Here is a 21,694-nt window from a genome sequence, read left to right as displayed (position 1 = left end):
AACACAATCCTCGTAAAAAGTTGAAGACAGTAAGCGATAAACAGCTTTTTTCCACTGGATGCATTTTCTCGGTCGCGCGACTGTCCCTCGTCACCGTTAAGAGTGTTTGTGGACAGTTTATTGACTGTAGCGCCCACCTTAAGGGAGTAAATAGCACAAACACTTACAACGAGGAAAAAGTTAAGGACTACGAATGCATAGATAGGAAGACTAGTACTGTGTTTGTTGTACTGCTTCTCGTAGAGCTCGAAACATTGTCCACGGACAAGGTTGATGTCTTCAGTGTTCGCACCGCCACAGTGGAAATCGAACCTGGATTCGGCGATTTCCATCTCCAAGAAAATGCCAAAGAAGATTAGACCGATCGCAATCCAACAAATAACTGCACAGTAGCTGACTTTGTTAAATGTTTTGGGAGCAAGTAAGTCCTTGACAGTATCCATTGGTAGCGTTTATATTTTCGCTGTTTTCGATTAGGTGTAAATCGCAACAGAGTGAATTCGTGAAACTCGTTTTTTATGCTGATCAGACACAGATAGATAATCCAGTAACCTGATTGGGCAGACACGAGTGATTTGCGTGCGAATGTATTCGACTGTAGCCTAGGACATTCTGTGAAGCTAAAAGATATCGGAGGTGCACCCATGCGTGTTGTGCTTTTGAATATACTTACCTTTTGGTTAATGTTTGGGACTAACAGTCACCAACACCTAGCAAAAATCTTTACCTTTCGTGGTGTGACCAGGCTCACAACTGTGCATGACATTGCAATATTTTTGTTATAATTTTAGAATTACATCTTCAGAAACTATTTCCTATTATATAATATAGCTATGAGCAGTGCTGTTTTCTTTCTTTTCTTGTTTTTATTTATTTTGCGATTCAAAGAAAATCCATTACTTCACTCATGAATTCTGTGTTAGATTGCACTTGAAAACGGATATTGCACTCATCACTTGAAATTCCTTTAATATCGGTTTTCAGGTCAGGAGAATAATAGAAATGATCACCAAATACAGAAGCTCTTGATTTTTAAACAAATTCTCCTTGTCAGCACCCAAGAAAATGTATAGAGAACAGTATGGAGAATATGCATATATACTGAGTTAGGGTGTAAAATATTAATGCATCATCTATTTATTGTTGATTGTTTCTTCAGGGTAGTGCCTCATCTGCAAATGACACTAAATCTTACTTTTGTCAAGAAGGACAGTACAATGACATGGCAACATTGCTCTTTACCTCCCAGGAATCAGCAATTCGGCATCTTTTTCACCTTGATGGTAAGAGCCAGTTTTTTCCTCTATGGGTAATTTATTTTCAGAAGTGCTACACAGCAAAGCATTCAAATGATTAGAGTCACTGTGGTGATTTTTTTTTTTTTGCAATAATCAGAGCTGTTACAGTAGCTGTTTGATGACTGTTCATGGCTCCTTGCTGTTCAATTGAATCAAATTCTGTCCAGCCAACTTAATGAGATGTGTATAAAATGTTTGCATTATAATTTGACAAATTTTGGACTCGTCCTTGGACATTTTTCGAACAATTTCTTAATGGAATCTCAAAATACAGTTTGCATCTACTTTTTGTTTGGTTTCTCTAATTTATAGTTGGGAAAAATGTTAAATAATTTTAAAAACTGGATCATTGGATAATGTAATTCAAGACTTTTTATTGACTTAGCCATTACGGTATACAAGCCAATATACCTTAATCTGCAAATATGGTAAGTTTCTGCGTCAGCCTAAAATCAAAAGGGAGCTAAAAAATTTAATAAAATTTAATAATTTAAGTTAACCTTTTGAAATAAAACAATAATTTATTATTCCACTTGCGCTTCTTGGATATGAGATCATTATAGCCAACTCGGCGCTATGCGCCTCGTTGGCTATCTATCATCTCATATCCAATGCGCGCTCGTGGAATAATTGTTAAATGTGAGGTCTGATTGGCTTATCTTTTCTTTTAATTAACTTTTTGACCCCTAGGAGTGCCTATAGCCTCTAAATTCTCCATAGAATCACATTATTGAATAAAGTCTCATTTTCTGGTTGGTTAAAGAAGTGAGATATTTAACATGGAATTGTGAGGTCGAGTTGAAAACAAGGCTTATGTGATATTGTTTTGAATCTATACATATATAATATAGCTATAAGCAGTGCGTGCTGTTTTCTTTTTATTTTTCTTGTTTTTATTTATTTTGCGATTCAAAGAAAATCCATTACTTCACTCATGAATTCTGTGTTAGATTGGACTTGAAAACAGATATTGCACTCATCACTTTAATTTATTTCAAGCACAACACTCACCTCAAAGCCTGGTTTTTCAAAAGGCAGTTATGGAATGGATGATTCAGATAATCCAGGATTAGCTGCATCTTGTGGGCACACAACATTTTGACCACTGTGATGACAAATATTGTTGTTGATAAAGAGTAGAGACAATGTTAAACCACTGTTCATTTTTTGTTTTTTTAGCACAATATTGAAGTGAAACAATTTTATTCTTTCGATGCATGACACATTGTGTGACACATTAACATGAGCAGCAGTAATTGTCTGTACTCTTATCAACAATGGAAAATTGGCCAATCCGATTTGAACATTGCTCTCAATTGTGGCAAAGAATTGAATTGTCTAGCTGCTAGGCAATAAAACTAAACCAACATTTTTGGCTTTACCCTTGGTTAGGTTAATTAACAGCTTTGAACAACCAGGCCCAGAACAAATTGTAACCTCATATGGTCCTTGATAGAGATCCTTTCAGTTCCAGTTTTCTGAAGACCAAATAAATCTGCAGAAAGAGTTCTCCCCCAAGTTTTCATCATTCAAACAGATCTCAAACTTCATTACAAACCTGTAACAGATTTTCATTTCTGTTCAGATATTATAATAATATAAAAAATTAAGTCAAGAACATTTTAACTCATTTTCATCCAGACTCTGGACACTTTCTGATTAAATGTGTGTTTCTGCAGGTAGCAAAATGGTCAGGAGATTTGTTCAATGAAGGGCTGTATGACATTCACATTAGATTAAAGAGTGTTCCTTTACTTGAATGGACAGCCCCCCAGGAAATGTACAGGTAAGGGTCTGTGATGAGTCGTAGTCCTCGGTGAACCATAATTATATCAAATCTAAGTTAATGGCTATTGTACCAAAATTTTGTATGCAGAAGTGTAACAGAGAAGTAAAGAGGGCAGTTGACTCTCACTTATTAAAAGTAAACTTGCTGTGACTTCTAAGGTTACTGCCTAAAGCCCTTGATAATTATTTTGAACCTCAAAAGGGCTATTTGCATTTAACTTTAAGGTTCAATTTATTTGCAGTCAACTGTATTAACCTCCAAGAGACCACATTTGCAGCTGACATATTCAACAGAGTTAACCTATTTATGTGACAGTGTGACCGTGTAGCTCAAGCATTGCCTAACTGGAAAAGATCACAGTTTTGAGACCATTACTTGTAAACTTGAACTTTAATTTTCACAGATATTTACAATTTGTCATGTGGCAAAAACTTGTTAAATATATTTTTGTCAGATTGAAAGCCTCAGACATCATGGAGTCCTGTTTGTCCTACATTTACCCTCACACGAGAATTCACTCCATCATTGGAATTCTTAAAACAACAGCCCATAATGCTTTCCCAGTGGTGACTGTTGACAAAAACACAGAAGGAGTACCACGAGAGAATTACTTCAAAGACAGAGTTGATTCATCAAATGAACGATTTGCTCGCACAACCACCTTTTCCAGTTTGACAAGTGAGCAAAAACTGAGACGACATTTAACGAGTGGTGGAGAGAGTAGCATGCTACACAGGAGTAGAGCTGATTCTGAACATCATCCAAGAATTCAGGGTGTGAAAAGTAAGAGGAGAAAAACAAAAAGTGAGAGCAATCAGGATGATCTGAAGTTGAATCAGATGTCCAGTTTGGTTGATGAAGACTCCACAGTTCAAGAGAGACTGATAGCTGGTCATGATGTTGGTAAGTCCATTGTCACCCTGTTCAGCAATGCCGGTATCTAGTTTTACATCCGTTTTGTTAACTAGGTAAACTTCTCATATTTTTACATCTGCACCTCCATGGAAGCTTTGCAAGGGAGAAGTTTATAGGAAAACATGCTTGTGGAAATGCAGTTGGGATTTTGCCCACCCCAAACTTGGAGCTCTGCACATATCCTGAGAGCAGACCATGCAGCAATTGTTGAGTAATACCTGTCTCTGTTGTTTTCTCTACAATAAATTCTGCAGAACAGCTGCATTTATCAAATGAATAAAAGTTTTTCTGATCAATTGCATTATCAAAATTTTGGTATATATATGACTGTCATTGCAGATGTCCCTAGTGGTGCAATGAACCCAAATTTTAGTGCTCTATCAGCCCCCACTGTGACAGACCCAGATAAAGAGGAACCCCAGGCTCTGACATTCCATGGACTCATTCTTAGATCACAGCTGGTAACTCTTCTAAAAGAGAGAGTGTTCTACTCTGAGAATTCACAGGTAAAGCTGGTGCATGCCATTGATATTTTAGTCAAGTATATACGCCACTGTCAGAACTGTTTTACAGTGTTAATAGCAACAAGCATATAGCAACAAGCTATGAGAAGTACTTCCCTTTCAGCATGTAAAATAAAAATGAGTGAAAGAAAAAAAGACAATTTAAGTAGATGTCAGTGTGCTGCAAGGAATTGTGGGAGTGAGGGGTATGATTTCAAGTAAAATTAATGGTCAGATGGTATAAACTACTAAATAAATTTAAGGTGAAGGGATAAGGAAAAGAGGAACACAAAAAGAGAAGAAAATAAAAAGCTCTACTAGCTTTACACAAAGATAGATTGAGCTTCTTGTGAGTAAGCAAAGTACTATTATAATAGATGTTCAGCTATTACACTTGTACATGTACTTCAATTGACATTGTTAACATTTCAGACACCCAGAAGACGTGACCTAAATTTTGAAAGTATGACTGAAGGTTATCCTCGGTTTCCTGACATTCATGACCTGCAAGTTGAATTTGAAGATCAACAGAAAATTATGGTGAGCAAACTCATAGTCTGCAAAGTGTGTTTTTTCATAGGGAAGGAGGATGGTGTTTAAAGGCTTATCTTCAAAATGTCTGTAATTACCACAGAACTGTTTCAACACATATTGAAGTTGAAAGGTTATGAGAAGGAAGAAGAACATCATCCATGGAAAATAGTTTACTTTAACACCAATGTCTCAGAACTCAAAGTGATGTATGGAAAAAATGTAGAAAATTGATAGTTAAAACCTGGCATGAAATTGGTGATTAATAAGTGCTACGTCATTCCTGTTTTCTTGGCACCATTTTGTTTCTTTCAGGATGTAACCCCTTACATGAACCCTTGCCCATATATGGTGTTTCCTTGGACCCCTGTGCCACTGGTCTTCAATCTATTTAGGACAATGGGTTTGCGGCATTTGATTGTGGTGAACACTAAAGGGCAGGTAAGTCTTGTGCAGGGATAAACTGTGCACAAAGTCATGTAGGTCTGATTATTTAAACAAAGTTTAACCGTTGCTTAACAAAACCGCATCCTTAAGTATAACCCTCAATATGGCAAACCTTTCATCTGAACATTTATTTATGTTGACAGTGTTTAGAGGGCTGAAAGCTAACTGTGGAAGGACATTTATTTCATTAAATGAACCCTTCTATAGTAAATACCTAAGGCCCACTGCTTGCATAAAACTGCAGTTTGGGCGAGACCTCATATTTAAAGGCAGCTGGTAGTGTCTATGCTGGACTGTAGTTTGGGTGTGAGCTCATTCTCTTGTGATGTACTGGCCTACTGTAAAACTCTCTTAACTCAAGCTCTCATAAGTGACCAAGACAAAATTTCTCCTTTCCACATCCACATGATGCAGAGAAGTGATGAGAATAAAGAAAGTCATACATCAGGGGATTATAAGTTGATCCAATACCAAATTCTCCAAAGTAACATCATGGAAGAGTTGTTTGGCAGACAACAAGGAGAATTATCAGTGAGATATTGGGGGTGAAGGGGTCAAGAGTGAATATCTGAATGTTATCGTACCAAGAAGGAGCCAATCAGAGAAGAAATGACTTGTCTGTTATTGACAGAGGTTATAACTTTTTGGCTTGCTCATGTGTAAACCAAAAAGTTTCTCCAATTTTCCTGATTTTTCCAATCTTCAATGGGAGGTTATTTCAACATGAAGAACATTTCTAAAATATATGAGGTTTTTTGTTTAAATGGTTTTGTGAGTTTCACTCTGGAGTACTAAGTGTGAATGGGTTGAATATGCAATGGGGTGCCCTGTATAGACTAGAATTGTATTCATGAGGAAGCATGTTATGCTTGATTTATGTGTTCAATAACTACAAACTATCACTGACAGCATTGATAGTGGTAAACCTAATGACTCTAATTGGATTGTCCTTAAGCTACCTTCTTGACAGATTTTGGGTCTGTGTGTATTAATAGTAAATTTTTACCTAATATTTTCTTTTTTCAGCTTGTGGGAATGATAACAAGATACAATCTAACCCATGAATATATGGAGCACTGTTTGGAAAACCTTGGCACAAACTAAAAGTAATATTTTCTGGATGTAAATTTAGAAGAAATTCTAGGATTTAATCTATGATAATTTAGAAAATATTTCTTACCATCTGTACCATAAATGTTCTTTTCTGGGGGAAAAGTAATTATTATTTTGTTATGTTTTGAATGGATGAGTGAATGAATGAATGAATGAAAAAAAAATGAATGTAGTGAATGTAAGATGTAGATTACAGATCTAATAAACAGGGGTGGATCCAGTAATTTTTGAACTTTGGCTCAGAAAGGACTGTTAGACTTTTGAGGCAAATTACTTTTCCCCCGGCCACCTTCCTACCAGTCGCAGTTGCACATTATAATTCCTTGGCCGCTTCAGTACCATTTACTTGGATTCATTAAAAAGATCAGCCAGTTAAAAAGTGATGTACGATCCTGTCGATGTAAGAATTTCAGTTTCAAAGTTGTAAGCGTCAGGTCTGTTAGGGGGGGTCCGTACCCCCCCCGGACCCTCTCCCTGGATCCGCCACTGATAAATATTAAATTTCCTTGTACAAAGTCAAAAATTTAGAAAGCCAGAAATTGATAGATTATTGCAAGAAGAATAGATAGGATTCATGCAGAAAAAATGTAGTTTTTACATTGATTTCCATTAGGACAATTTTTAAAGAATTAGAATTTTCAAAAAAATTGCATTGCTGCAGTAATTTTTGGTAATTGTAGGCTTGGTTGTAATTAAATATTTTGGTAATACAGCCATTTTTTTAAATCTTATGTCTGAGATGTGGAGACCGTATTTCAATGGGAAAAGGAAAAACAAAATTTATAATATGTAACTTAAGCCTTAAATAATAATATGCTTATTTTAATAATTAGTCAGTGTTTTAAAGGATATCTTTTCTAAAATTAGAATTATGAATGAGAATATTAAGTCACTGAAATTGCCTGTTATAAAAACTTATTTTGATGAAATTAAATAAATGCCAAAATTATTGTATTCTCTCTCTCTCTTTTTTTTTACTTAAATAAAACAAGGAACAAATCATTAGAATGAAAAAACAAAATTCAGACTAGAATGACTTTGGTGAGACTGTGTCAATGTTTGAAAGCTTACCTTGCCCTTGAATTTAAGATTTTCAATTTCTCTTATTACACCCTAAAATTAGTATGCATATTCTCCATACTGTTCTCTATACATTTCCTAAGGTGTTGACAAGGAGAATTTGTGTAATAATCAATAGCTTCTTTAGTTAGTGATCATTTCCTTTATTCTCCTGATCTTAATGTGTGATTCAGGGGTTAAATTGTGAAGAGAAGTTAGATTCTGGTCAATCTAAGCAATCAAAGGGTTAGGACAAATATTCTCTCGACTATTTCACTATTCAAATGTACAAAATCTCTGCCTTTTTTTCTCTGCTTTAGAAACAGAATTGTAAAGGAAAGACTTAGGAAATTTTACATATTTGAATCTCCTTATAAATAAAAGTTTTATTTACTTTGTTTTGTGCTTCCATCAAACTTGTTACAACTCCTTTTATTTTGTTACATTTACATACAACCAGTTGTGATAAAAGAAATCCAAGTATTCCATCACATGATTTAAAATTTACAATTTGTCTTTGTCACCTAGTACCACAGAGTTAGCATGTTATTTGATTTCTCTTCCAAGTAATAGAGAGCCATAGCAGCACTAGTGGAACATAACATGCTTTGCCGAATCTAACATTTAATACTTTAAAATTCTATACGTTTCCTTTCAACTAAGATTTCAATCTTTCCCATGCAACATTTTTTGTTTTCTCTACACAAATGACTATCTTTCTCTACTAGTTCAGTATTGTTACATTTCCATTTATTAAGTATCTGTGAAATATTTTACTCATTATTCTTCTTAATTAATATTAGATTTACTTACACTGTTAACCTACTCTTTTTTGTATAATATATTTTTTTTACAAATGATGAATTCAAAGAGATCCTTTAAGATGATCGCTTCCTGTCTGATACAAGAGCAACACTGTTGTTAACTCTCTTTTTGATAGTTCCAACCGACCCTATATTATTTTCAAATGGTTAGGGAGGGTCAGTCAAATTATTTGTAGCACACAAAGTTCTTCACAGGTCCCGGGAGAGGAAGCTGTTGAACGTTGTGGTCAATGTCCTTTGACTGCAGCGAGGTAACAGGTGATTTGCTTGTTATAATAGCACCTCTGATGGCATGCCGTATGTGGCTGCGACAAATTTCTTGTAAGGGACGAAGTATTTTCTCGTCACACTGGTCGCATTTTCCACTCTTGGCTATATTCTCGTTTCCTTGGACTTGACACTTGGAGCAGAAATGCTTCAGACAAGAATTGCACTAAAAACAAAAAGAAAATAGGTTATAAAAAGAAATACAAATTATTTTTACTGGCCAAAAAAAACAACTCGCAGCTTCTCCTTTCCCCAAAAAATATCATCGCCACGTACAACTGTTCTGTTTCGTTGTTTGAATGTTCTTTAATAAATGTTACTTTATACTTTGTAGGGTTTTTCACACGTCGCTGAATTCTTTACCGGCTTTTAGATAGTTACAAGAATGTCAACATTACGCAAATACTGTCAAAAATTAGTGAAAAATCAATGGATCAAAAAATCGTTAAATTATTAATGAAACTAAAAAGACGCGTGTTAACCAAGCACAGCTTTCAACGAAATCAAAATTTAGAAATCTAAGCAATGAAGCGAAATATCGGTGTTTCTGCGTCTGTTAACAACTTAAGGCCAGTGTTGTTAGTTATCCACGGCGATGTACACAAACAAACTAAACAAAAATTAATATTGTACAAATATGTTAGACAACGCACAATCCGCCACGTCACTGCATACAAAGATAAAAGGTTCTCTCGACTTACCTGGGTAACAGATATGTTTGAACAGACATCACAGAACTGTTTCTTACACCCATCGCATGAAGGATAAACGAGTCTCGCGTGAGATGAGCAAATGGAAACTGCGCGGGCTTCGTAATCGCCACATCTTCGACAACTAAATCCACAATTTTGACAGAAAAACTTCCCGCAGAAACCATATTGACATTGTAGCAGTGACCACTCTGGGACTATCAGACCACAGTCTTCACATTCCCCGTCGAAATCGTGGTAAGAATCGACCGATTCGCTAAAAAAATAGCGAGCGGGCAATTCAACATCCATTACGGAAGCCATTGTGGTTGATTGTTTATAAACAAACCGTTGGGCTTCCGGTGACGCGCGCCTTCTCTGTAGCTCCGAGTAATTTGATTGGCTACATCTTCATCTTTTCATTGGTTGAAAACTTTCAAGGTTCTTTGATTTGATTGGTTGCGAAGAAAACGAAGATCCAATATGGCGGATGGAGAAGCATCCAAAGAACTCACCGCAAAACAACGAAAAAATAAGAAAAAGAAAGAAGCTTCTAAGCGTAAAAAGCAGGAGCAGAGCCGTAAGGTATCTACTATCACATTCTTTTGGCAATTTAATGAGAATGTTTTAAATTAAACCTTTTTTTATACTCATTTTAGGAGTCTGTAAAAGTTACTGAGGAACACGAATCATGGAGTTGGAACCCAAGACAACTGCGAGGTAAAGAGGATAAAACCCCATAACAGTCTAAAGATTAGCTAAGTTAACTGATTTTTAATGTTTATTTGAAGTCAGCAGAGGACAAGTTTCACCGAGAACTAAACTGGTGTATAGAACAACTCGAGATGGGCCTTGCATTTCAGAAACCTGACAACAAACACGGTATTTCTTTTTTCTATTGATCATTTTCACTCTTACGCATTGAGAAAAAAAAATTAAGTGGGTAAAGTTGAATAAGGTTAAGAAATTGCAGTGTTATGGGAGATAGGTTAAGGAAGCACCTCTCCAAGTTTTAGGTCTCTGTTTTCCCAAACTTTAGATATTGGTTGAAATGTTGAAAGGCATTTTAAGTGATCTTCGTTACTGATATTATTTTGATTTTTTATTATTTTTATATTATTGTTAATAAAAATTAATATTGATAAATTGATATTATTAACAATAAAATGAAAACATAACAAGGAAACTGTATTTGTAAAGGCTCACCTTCAAATTTTTAAGGTTTATGGCTCATTTGGATTTTAGAATGTATAATTATATATGTTAACAATAATATCAATAAAATATCAAGCAGGCAAGTGATGAGAATAAAGAAAAATATCAATTCGGAGATATATGGGCAATTTAATACCAAATTCTCCAATCCAACATTATAAGAAATTTTCTGGCAGATGGTTAGGAGAATTACTATTGAGATCTTGGCAGTGAAAGGGCTCACTTGAAGGAAATGGTGAATTGTTCATGACTTAACTTCCCTATAATTTTTTAAGATATTGTTTTACTACTTGTGGTGAAATGGCTTTTTGATTACTGAATATACTTGCTTTATGTTACAGCTGAAGTTGTTTATCGGCATTTAAGATCTTTAAAGTCTTCCAAAACACCCATGGTAAGTTGAACCAGGGCATGCACTTTGAGCCTTTCTCACTGGAGAGTTGATTTGGAAATGCCATCAGATTATTTCAACGGTTTTGAAAGTATTTATGCTGTTTTGCAAGCAAACTTAATTAAACTTCTTTAAACAGCTAATTTATAGTCACCCAATAAAAGGATGAGGGAAATGGGCATTTTTTTTTTTACATTTAATATTCACTTGGACTGGAACCCCCCCTCTCAAACAGAGAGAAGAAGCAAGCAAATTTAAAACCAAGGAGAAGAAGCCTTTGCTAAGGAATTTATTTTACTCATGAAACAACCAAGTTTAATTAGCACTATAAAGCTATATACTATATACACTGTATATTTGGTTTCCTTTTTGTTGAGATATAATAAACTTGTGATTGACTGATATATTGTTCTCAGCCAAGAAAACGACAACTAATGTTTTCGCTGTTTGGAGACTACAGAAAGAAGATGAAGGAAGATACAAGGAACGAAAGACAAGGTGAGCTTGACTTGTAAATGTATGATAAAAGTGAAATAATATTTGTGTATGACTCGCCAAAGTTGTATCATTTTAACAGCTAGAAATTTGGTTATACAGTTGTAATTACCATAAGCAAGTACTGGTTGATGACTAGTGTTGGAAAAGATTCCATGAGAATTGAAAATCCTCTGAGACCATTCAACAGAAACTAGAGCAAGGTCTGATTACTTGTGATGGCCAGCTGCCTCTTACACAATCAGTTTAAAAGAACAGTGTAGACAAATTAAAAATAAGGAAGTTACTGCTAGTAATAATTTTATACCTTTGACTCATTAACTCCCAGAAGTGATCAATATGTAATTTCTCCCTAAAAATCCATGTACGTTTTCCTGCATACAGGTTAGGAGAATGATCAAACCTATCAAGTAATTATGTATGAAGGCAATCCTTGCTGTAATGAACACTACTTATTTAGAAGTGAAAGTAAGGCCTGAAAAAAATTCAGGCCTGTGAGGGATTTGAACCCATGACCTGTGCAATACCAGTGCAATGCTCTACCAACTGAGCTAACAAGCTAACTGGGAGCTGGTAATCATGTTGGTTGGTATCAAAGCCATTACTTCATGGGTTGAAGTGATGGTATGGTTGTATGGGATTGTTCTTATCTTATTTGACCTGAGAATTCTTCAGGGTGTGGTTATTTATCAAAATACTAAAAACGTCAAATGTTGTGTTTCATTTGAGTCCAAAAAATTCATTTGTTTTGGGGTCAGTTATTTTTCTCATGTAACATTTTGTTCTCCTCTGTTGTCAGTAATGCATAACAGCTTATTAGGATTAAGTTCTTAATCATTTTTTTTTTAACATGCAGAACCACCTGTGAATCCAAAACTGTCAGTTGTTAACAAGGAAGAACAGAAGAGCATATTTGTCAAAGTCTGTCAGACAAAATCCAACAATCCAGATAAGGAGGTCAGTGACAAAGTGAAACAAATAAATAAAGCCCTCAATCCCATGAAAGACCGAGACAGAATTTCTCCTTACCATATCAATACAATATCAACCAGATAAGTGATGGGAATAAAGAAATCTACCAATTAGGAAAATTAATTAGTTGATCTAAAGCCAAATTCTCCAAACGTAAATCCTAAGAATTGTATGCCAGACAGGGAGAAGAATAACCAATGAGATGTTGGGAGGGGAGGGTTAGTAAGAAAAGTGATAATTTAAATTTAAAGTAACTTACCCTGGTGAACTTGTCCAGAATAAAATCTAAGGGTTCTTTTATTTTATTTAAGGGATATTTTAAATTAATCATTTATGGATTGGAGATTTCATTTTATGATTGATCTATAAATATATATATATATTTTTTTTTATTCCAGAAACAAACAGAAAAACAAGAGATTCCCTCAAACAATGGCTGGAAGTTTCAAACATCTGATAATGAGTTCAGGTTTGATTTTGGTGATTCAGGAAGTTAGAAAGTCAGGTGGATTAATTGACTTTGATTCTTGAAGTAGTTAGCGAGTAATTCATTGAAAGGATGCAGCAGGCTTGGGAAAAGATGAAGGGCAGGTATGGTACACAAAGAGAACTTAACACCAGCTTGTCAGAGACAGTTAGCTTGGAATGTAAGTGTACTTTTGGCTTAATGAAGAACTTCACAGTTAATTTGAGATAATTTGGTTAAAGCGGTGGAAGAGGGCTAACGCTTGAAACATCAACTTTTGAAACTCTTTAGGTTAGCCAATTAACACAAGCAACTCAGTTGATAAAAGGAAATTATCATGTAAAATAACATGGGATTGACAAATGTAAAATTTACTATCAACAGTCTCATAGAGGTCACTATTTTAATTTATTACCCTGTGTCCTGTAAATTTAGTTCAGGATCTAATTGGCCTCGAAAAGAAATTGTTTCCCTGTAGGTTACAATTTCGCTGAGGTTGCAGAACTTTCCATCTTGAGTTAGGGGAAATAGGAGTTGAATATTATAGTATTTTCAAGTGAAAATTTTTTTAAACAAGCTGTTGGAATATGGCTAATGTAGGGAGCTCCTTCCACCCTGAAGGGGTAGTTCAAATGTGTCATCAAGTAGTATAAACCAAGTACCATTGTATCACATTTTCTGCCATCTAGTTGGCAATGCTAGTTGCCATCTACTCCATGAGAGATATTGAGTTTGGGCAGAAAAGCATTAAATGTGCATGTTAGCCTGTCTTTATGTTAAGTTTTGAACACCTTATATTATTTGGTCACGATTTCTACAACCAAAGCAGTGAAGGACTATACAAATTCCTCACATAGGTTAAATTGCAGTCCTCTTGGCCATAAGTTGTTCTGCAAAAAATTAGTTTGCCGACATCAGAAGTGAATGAGGTTTTGCTAATGAAATCACTTAACCATTTGTACTAAGTCAACAAGACATCAAAAGAGAAGTTAGCAAAATTCCCCAAGACATTTGCAAAATGACCTAAGACATTGGCAAAGCTGTTGTTAAGAAAACAACTTGTAGGTGAAACCTCAAGTTATCCATAGTACAATGAATGATCAATGAAAAACTGCAGCTATTTCTTAGCAATGCATTGCTATGAATTAAAGCCCTCCTATCCAAATTAATATATTGTATCCTAGGTATTAAGTTTGAAAGTCATGAAAATTGTTAGTAAGCCACAGATGCGCCTGTACATGTACATAGGGTATTGAATGTTTGTTATTAACTTGTAAAAGAAACTTGATTAAAAATAGTGTGAAGCAATTTCCAAGTCTGTGTTAATCCTATAATTCCCATGAGTGACCAAGGCAGAATTTCTCCTTACATTATCAGTATACTATCAAGCAGAAAAGTGATGGGAATAAAGAAAAATATTAATTAGGGGATTATTAGGTTGATCCAATTCCAAATTCTTCAAAGTAAACATGTGTATCATAAACAAATTTGACCAAACTTTAGAAGGACCAGTCAGGCACTTATTCCAGGAAATAAGGTTCTTTCATTTTTAAGATGTTTCATGTTGGTTTGAGACAGGGTATGAAGTTTTGGTCAAGGTGTAAAAATTAGGGTTGGAATAATCATGTATTTTAATTTGATATGGGGAAAGGTTGACTTTAAGGAGTCCAATCCCTGCTGGAGAGAAGGTACTGCTGAGGAGAGCTTCAACAGAGGACTTGAGGCAGGTTTCTCAGATAAGTTATTTGTACTTTTGTTTGATATTGAAAAGGCATGCCCCCCCTTCCTCTCCCATTGCCTCCCTTTTTGCCAATTTTCTGCTGTTGCAAAAGTCAGTGTAAACCTTTCTTCTGTCTGGTTTGTCTAACCATAGGCTGGGGCTAAATTGACTACAACACAAAGTATAAATCTGCTTACATGATTTATTCAACATTCATTTGATAACTTAGGAATTCTGGCTCTATCTACAAATCCTAGTCAAAAAAATTTTCACTGTTATAAAGTCTTGAACAAGTGTTAATATAGGAGTATCATATATTTGATCCATGTTTCATCAGTTTCTACACTTCCAAAGCAACATCTTCATTAGTTGGAGTCTTATACTTTACATTTTATCATGGTAACAGTAGCAGGTACACCCTCATTATGTACAAAAACACTGTAGTATTTACACCAACTCAACAAAACTGAAACTTAATGTGTTAATTAATATCAGTGATAGATCCAATAATTCACAGAAAAAAGGTCTTTTGTCTTTGAAAAGCAAGAAGTTTACATATCTATAATTTGGTTGCAATTTCATTGGGATAAAATCCAAGACCATGTGTAGTGGATTGCTTTGATTGAAAGAGAAAAACGAACTCTTAAAGAAAACTTTTTATTCTAGAACGCAATCTGTGCTTTATTTACTCATCTGATCCGCTTATAATCTCCAAAGCAACTTCAAGAAACTTAACAGAAAACTAAGACACAAGTGATCATAGCTGAACATGAAGTAAATTAGGATCGAAACTAACCAATCAGAAAGTGACAAAGTTTCCTGAGAGGTCCGAGGTTTGGTTGTTCTCTCTGCAGTAAGTTTTGTGTTTTTACTTCATTGTCATTGGTTCGACATCCTTTGCTGTCAATAAACATCTTCATTGGTTCATTTTTTTTCATTTCGATCCGGTTCAAATAATCTTGCTCCTGTAAGTGCATCAAATAGTTTGTTTTGTTTCATTCACATATTGAGTTGTTGTGTGGCAATGTTACTGAGCTGGTTACCTCACATTTTAAAAATTGTAAGTTAATATAATTTTTTTCCTTTTTAGTTTTATCAATTATTTGTGAAATTAGCGATGCTATATATCAAGGATACAGTCAGACCGACTCTTGCTAAGTAAATTCTCTGCGTGTTGTGTACCTGCTTCTGTGATGTTATTGTCCCAGAGGAATAACGTGCGTAGCTGACAGTTTTCGTTGCTGATGGCTTCAGCCAAGTGCTGTGCTCCTTTGTCTGTGATGTTATTGTCTGCGAGGTTTAACGAGCGTAGCTGACAGTTGTTGTCTCTGATGGCGTCAGCTGAATACTTTGCTTCTTCATCTGTCAATTGATTCCAGTCGAGGTTTAACCAGCTCAGTTGAGAATTCCTATATTTTAACAACTTACAAATCTCTAAACAGCCCAAAGGGCCAATGTTATTGCCAAGCAAATCTAAATGTGAAATGTTTTTACCTTGATTCTCAATTACAGTAACTAATGAAGCACAATCAACAGCTGTGAGTTGACAATAAAAAAAATTTACAAAATTAAAGTTAATTTGTTGAAGTTTTCTTTGAACTGTTTCCTTCATCTCATTATTTTCACTACAACATTTAAATAATGTCACTGCTAAATGTTTTTTATCTTCAGTCGGCCAGCAGGTGACTTTCCTTGGCTCCATATTCTCTGTCCACTCTTCGTTGTAGAATTCGCTTTCTTTCTCTTCAGTTTCCACAGGAAGAAGGTCTGTGATAATTTCGCTCGGTAGTTTTTCTTTATCGTTCATTAGTCCAGCTAGAAACTGGAAAACCAGTTGCCATTTGCCGTCCTCGATGTTCTCAGAAACAAAGTTCCTCAATTCTGTTTTACTCATATTCGTCAGGTGCCTGGCAGCGAAAAACTCTTGCATTGTTAAATGAATAAAACAGAATTGTTTTTCGCGGTTTAACTCGTCAGCTCGGCGGTCGGGTAGGCGGTGAAAGAGGGCGCTGTCTTCCATTTCCCCTACTTCGTTTCCTCCAAAGATCAGCTTTCCTTCTTTAATTCCTTCAAAAGCCATCTTTTCCAGGTTTCTAAATTTCTCTTCAACTTCTCGGGGCAAATCGTCCGATTCTAAGTCTTCACTAGTGAAATTCTTGCCGCGGAATTCTTCGTTGTGCCTCAGATAAAAAATTTTCACTGCTTTCTTGTAAATATCTGTTAGTTTCTTTGGTAAGCTAAGACTTTTAAAACCTTTAACGCTCAGCATATGAAAGAGAGTTGAGCAAATGATGAAGCAACTCGCAGGAATGTAGCATAGAGAGAGGATGTTCATGTTACCGCCGATGTGTCGCCATAGTGTTTTTCCCACATCCTTGTCTTCACCAAATTTGGTTACATAATCTTCGACTTGTGTGGATGAGAAACCGAGGATCTCGTAGACTTTGTCATAAGGAATCTTTTCGATGCATGGCATAGCCGTAGGTCGTGTAGTCGTCAAAACGGCAGCTCCGTTGAGAAGTTTCCCAGACGCAAGCTTCTCGTAGAGTGCATAAACGGGCATCTTTTCGTCCACGCGGTCTTTGAATTGAGGATCGAAGTTTTCATCGCCGATCTTTGAGTTATCTTTAAATTCATCGATTCCATCGAAAATAAGGAGAACTCTTTCGGGGTTCTCAAGGAGGTAATTCCAGACTTCTCCATCCATGTCATCTGATGGGGAATGTTCTGACAAGGTGAGCAGTTCTCTGAGAGTAAGGTCGTTTGTCTTGTTGAGTGCTCTGAATTTGATGAAGAAAGCAGCATCAAAATGGATTTTTGCATCAGGTGTCTTACTGAATACTTTGTTTAATGCCCAGTCTCTCAGAACTTTGGTACAGCAAAGTGTCTTTCCGATTCCGGGACGACCAACAATCAAAACTTTTTTGTTTTCGTGGTTAAGAATGTCTTCCGGTCCTCTAGGTGCTGTGTTTTTCTCAGCTGATTTGGCGTAGACTTCCAATTTCTCTCGTCTGTCTCCAGTGAAGTCATATCTAGCTCTGTCCGGAACAACGACAAGCTTTGTGTAAATCTGATCTAGAGCTAAATGTTTAATTGGCTGTCCTTCGCCGGGAGTACTTGAAAAAGGCGCTCGGAGTTGTGGAGGTCGACATGTGTCGTTTTTAACTTTTTCCTTTGTATTATCGATGAATTCCTGGAGCAGTGGTGTTGTTCGGGGTTGTTCAGGCTCCTTTGGAATGAGTGGGATGTTTGTTGCATGGCCTGTACTTTCCTCTACCAGAGGTAGTAGGTGAGTTTTTAGAAACTTGGAATTTTTCATGAAACCATCCTTTTTGCACGTTCGTATTAAAATATACACGGCTTCCATCAGAACGACAAAGACAAAAATTCCGTTCACCACCAGAATAGCCTTCATCCAGGAGTTTTTTTTAGTTGCTCGTTGATTATGACAATCGTGTAAAATTGGTGTGGAGTTTTGCATGACGCCAGTAGAATTCCTTGGCTGATCTCCTGCAGAGTTTGGATCACAACGAAAGCGAGAGGGAAATTCCGTCGGATACAGAAATTGAGTTTGTAGGACCATGAAGAGAACGCCAAACACAATCCTCGTGAAAAGTTGACCAGAGTAAGCTATAAACAACTTTTTTCCACCAGATAATGCGTTTTCTCGGCCGCACGATTGTTCCTCGTCACCATTACAAGCGCTTGTAGACAGTTTACTGACTGTAGAGCTCACTATTAGGGAGTAAATAGCACAAACACTTGCAATGAGGAAGAAGTTAAGTATTACAAAGCCATAGATAGGAAGACCGTGTTTGTTGTTTTGCTTCATGTACAGCTCGAAACACTGTCCACGGACTAGGTCGATGTCTTGAACAGTCTTTGCCCCGCCACAGCTGAAATCTGACCGAGATTCGTTTAATTCCGTCTCTGCTAAAACACCAAAAAAGATTACACCGATCACGATCCAACCAAAAACCACGAAGTAGCTGACTCTGTTAAATGTTTTTGGCGCAAATAGTTCCTTGAAACTATCCATTGGTAGCGTTTGTATTTTCGCTGTTTTCGATTAGATAAAATCGCAGTAGGTCTCAAGTTGAAACAATAAAGTGAATTCGTAGAACTCGGTTTTATATGCTAATGAGACGCAGGCAGTTATTGTAAATTCTGTGGAGCTAAAAGATTACGGAGGTGCATGCATGCGTGTAGTGCATTTGAATACACTCGCCTTTTAGCTAATGTTTGAGACTTATCGGTCACCAATACCCGACGACTGAAAATAATTACCTTTTGCAGCATCGGTTGACGGGGAAAATTCAGCAGTCATAAGATGTATTTGATAAAATGTTCAGATCTATTCTTAGCTGTTTGTTTTGCACATGCCATGATCTTGTGGTTAATCCCTCAGGCTAATTTTTTTCCATTTTTCACACAATTTCCTAACAACACCCAAACACCCTTTGTGGAAATATGCGCTTTTTGTATTGACCAAGCGTGAGGTCAAGACGGCTGGATATTGGCCCATTTCTTTTTATGCGTTGTTATCAAGGGGGCAAAATTACTGAATTGTGATTGGTCAAGACAGAGGGCATTTTTTTTTACTTGAAAATGATTGGCTGAAAATCGCTTAGCAACGGCTGACAAAGTAAAGAAATTTCTGTTTGTTCTGTAGCAATGGCGTCCCGTTTTGCGCGAGATCAGTAAGAGAATATTTTGCCCCTTATATTATAAACAAGTAATCACATGGCTCCTCGTAAAATTAAGGATTAATATCACTTGTCTTTTGGAAGTTGCAGAAATTTTACTCGGCCCCATGCGATTACCTATACTTATGGACCGAGACGAAGTCGAAAAAGAACGAGGCCAATATCCAGCCATCGTATCTTGACAGGGCAAGCTTATATAGTCAACTTAGGATTTATTTCATGACAAAAAGATTCCGCTTTTATACGAATCCAGAATGACTTGTTTATTTCGAGAGTCGGGAAAGAAAACCAACTTTGTTTGTAGAATAGTGTACCTAAGAGGCTCTTTAAATTTTTTCTTTCTTTTGACTGTCTTCTGCAATCTCAAGGGCTTTAAATAACTTTGGATGATAATTTTCTGAAGTCTGCAAACAATTTTGTTTTATTCAAAACAAGTCAGAGAATAATAGCTCGGAGCAGATTAACAAAGTTCGAAACCGTTGGACAATGTCGACGACGAAGTCGCAAAAAGCGGCGCGCGGAATCAAAGCAGGCAGTACGCGACACATGTTGTCCGCTCGGGTAGCCAAATATAGGTATGGAGATGATTTCAAGTGCGATTTGGTGTTAATGCAGCACAACTTATTCAAACGAAATTGCATGAGAAATCATGTTGAAGGTTGTTAATGGTCCGCATGAAAAAGCATCATAGAAAGTTAAGACAAGCGAAATTTTGACAGCGCGTGCGCTATTTTTGACTTGCACTCTTGTTACATCTATGCATTCCTGTTACAACTTTATACTCGTGTTACATAAAAAATGCACTCGTTTTCAGTCAATCAAACGCGCGTATACTTTTTATGTATCTCAAGATGCTTGTAAAAACATGAGTTTGAAAGAAGTGGGGAAAGCCAAGTCCCTAAAGATATGTAGCGGCCGACACAAGCGAAGCAAAATTTCGACGACAGCTATGAGTTTCGCAAATGAAGACACACTATGAAGCGAGGATATATTTTACGGACAAGCCTTGAATCGTTTTATTTAACGTAGTCGTGGTATCCAAGTACTTATTGTAAACTGAAATATGAATTTATAAGGAAGAAGCTAAGCTAACTGCGAATAGACAAACCAACATTCCAAACATTCCGATATAAAGGCAAGATGCAAAGCTAGCTAAAAACTCAAACAAACTCACAAAAAAAAACTATATATAAGCTCAAGGAAAGGAACATTAGCATTTACATAACAGTCCCGCTTGTAAGAATCGAACCAAAACGAACTTCAATATAAGGTAGGTATTCGGAAGCGAAACGGGAAATCCAAACAGACACTTACTCTAACACAGAAAACTGTAGTCTTACGGCAAACGACAACAACCAAACGATAAACAAAAAAAACTTCAACTACTCTTCTCTAAAAATCGCACACGTCAACATTAAAAAAGGGTCCGCGTGATTTGCTTACGAGATTGCTTCGTAACCCCAAAGCACGCGCACGCGAGTCGCGCGCGCACAAGTTTGTTAACGTCTTCTTAACAGCAGGCAAAACCGTGGCAGCTGTTACAAGATATGAGAAACTCCCATGATTCTAACACCTTTTGCAAATGTTTTCAGGATGTTTTCAACATGTTATATTTTTTTCAAATGCAATTATACATGCATCTAAGCCAAAAAAACCTAGTCAAGAACTATATAATAGACCTCTTACTACTAGTCTTAGCTATACTCATCTTAAGAATGACTTGTACACCCAAATCCTTAGTGCCTTAGCATTTCATTATGGAGCTGCTACTTTTGCCTTTGCTGGATCTAAAGTTTGGGAAAAAATTCCCTCTAAATTAAAATCTCTCTCTTACAATAATTTCTATGAGCAGTACAAACAGTACCTTCTAAATACCCAATGAGTCAGTATTTAAATTTACTGCCGTCATTATTAGTAATCCTTTCTATTTCTATTATTATTCTATAAATGTTACCACATGAATTTGTAAGTAAGAATGTATGCAGTTATAATTTTACTTGGTCCGCTACTCAGTACTTGTAATTTTATATAAATCTAAAGTATGCCAGTTAGTTACACATAGCAGTGACCAACTCGAAAGCTTAAGCTGCTTTGGTCACTGCGCACTGTTTATTTTTGATTAATTTATTGTAATTTATTGTTCAGTCAATCAAACGCGCGTATATTTTTTTATGTATCTCAAGATGCTTGTAAAAACATGAGTTTGAAAGAAGTGGGGAAAGCCAAGTCCCTAAAGACATGAGAAACTTCCATTATGCGATCAGCTTTTGCCAAACGTTTTCACGATGTTTTCA

General features: G+C 36.2%; 3 protein-coding genes and 2 pseudogenes across 4 annotated transcripts in view; 2 read left to right on the top strand and 3 right to left on the bottom strand.

Moving 5' to 3' along the window:
- LOC148724617 (uncharacterized) overlaps positions 1–460 on the bottom strand; it is a 3,110-nt pseudogene extending 2,650 nt beyond the window's left edge.
- Positions 1–7,550, top strand: part of LOC148724616 (H(+)/Cl(-) exchange transporter 6-like) — a 24,624-nt gene extending 17,074 nt beyond the window's left edge. Inside the window, exons 6-12 of the mRNA XM_088730377.1 lie at positions 1,160–1,283; positions 2,978–3,084; positions 3,542–3,990; positions 4,342–4,508; positions 4,938–5,045; positions 5,352–5,477; positions 6,510–7,550. Of these exons, the coding sequence (XP_088586503.1) occupies positions 1,160–1,283; positions 2,978–3,084; positions 3,542–3,990; positions 4,342–4,508; positions 4,938–5,045; positions 5,352–5,477; positions 6,510–6,587 (1,159 nt within the window). The 3' untranslated portion in view covers positions 6,588–7,550. The remainder of the gene's footprint in view (positions 1–1,159; positions 1,284–2,977; positions 3,085–3,541; positions 3,991–4,341; positions 4,509–4,937; positions 5,046–5,351; positions 5,478–6,509) is intronic.
- A 521-nt stretch (positions 7,551–8,071) lies between these two features.
- LOC148724615 (uncharacterized) lies at positions 8,072–9,759 on the bottom strand. Its single transcript, XM_088731155.1, has 2 exons — positions 9,448–9,759; positions 8,072–8,912 (listed from the first exon to the last, which is right to left on the bottom strand). Exons 1-2 carry the CDS (start codon positions 9,757–9,759, stop codon positions 8,646–8,648), a joined length of 579 nt encoding a protein of 192 aa, XP_088587281.1. The 3' UTR covers positions 8,072–8,645.
- A 144-nt stretch (positions 9,760–9,903) lies between these two features.
- Positions 9,904–14,282, top strand: LOC148724614 (UPF0488 protein C8orf33 homolog; annotated as a pseudogene). Its single transcript, XR_015990949.1, has 7 exons — positions 9,904–10,020; positions 10,095–10,155; positions 10,227–10,317; positions 10,992–11,044; positions 11,458–11,539; positions 12,393–12,493; positions 12,907–14,282. The product of XR_015990949.1 is annotated as a UPF0488 protein C8orf33 homolog (transcript).
- A 600-nt stretch (positions 14,283–14,882) lies between these two features.
- Positions 14,883–19,190, bottom strand: LOC148724613 (nucleotide-binding oligomerization domain-containing protein 1-like). Its single transcript, XM_088731100.1, has one exon. The coding sequence runs from the start codon at positions 18,731–18,733 to the stop codon at positions 15,815–15,817; it is 2,919 nt and encodes a 972-aa protein (XP_088587226.1). The 5' UTR covers positions 18,734–19,190; the 3' UTR covers positions 14,883–15,814.
- Positions 19,191–21,694: the final 2,504 nt, after the last annotated feature.

This window comes from Stylophora pistillata, chromosome 8, assembly GCF_964205215.1.
Source record: "Stylophora pistillata chromosome 8, jaStyPist1.2, whole genome shotgun sequence".
Classification (NCBI taxonomy): Eukaryota; Metazoa; Cnidaria; class Anthozoa; order Scleractinia; family Pocilloporidae; genus Stylophora; species Stylophora pistillata.
The sequence above is the reverse complement of the archived record's forward strand: the minus strand, read 5'-3'. Positions and strand labels throughout refer to the sequence as shown.

What these genes read in the sequence shown, in the direction of transcription:
- LOC148724615 (XM_088731155.1), bottom strand. Translation starts at nt 9,759, where the DNA reads ATGGCTTCCGTAATGGATGTTGAATTGCCCGCTCGCTATTTTTTTAGC. An exon ending in CAAACATATCTGTTACCCAG is followed by an intron (nt 8,913 to 9,447) that starts GTAAGTCGAGAG and finishes TTTTGTTTTTAG; the next exon opens with TGCAATTCTTGTCTGAAGCA.
- LOC148724613 (XM_088731100.1), bottom strand. Translation starts at nt 18,733, where the DNA reads ATGGATAGTTTCAAGGAACTATTTGCGCCAAAAACATTTAACAGAGTC.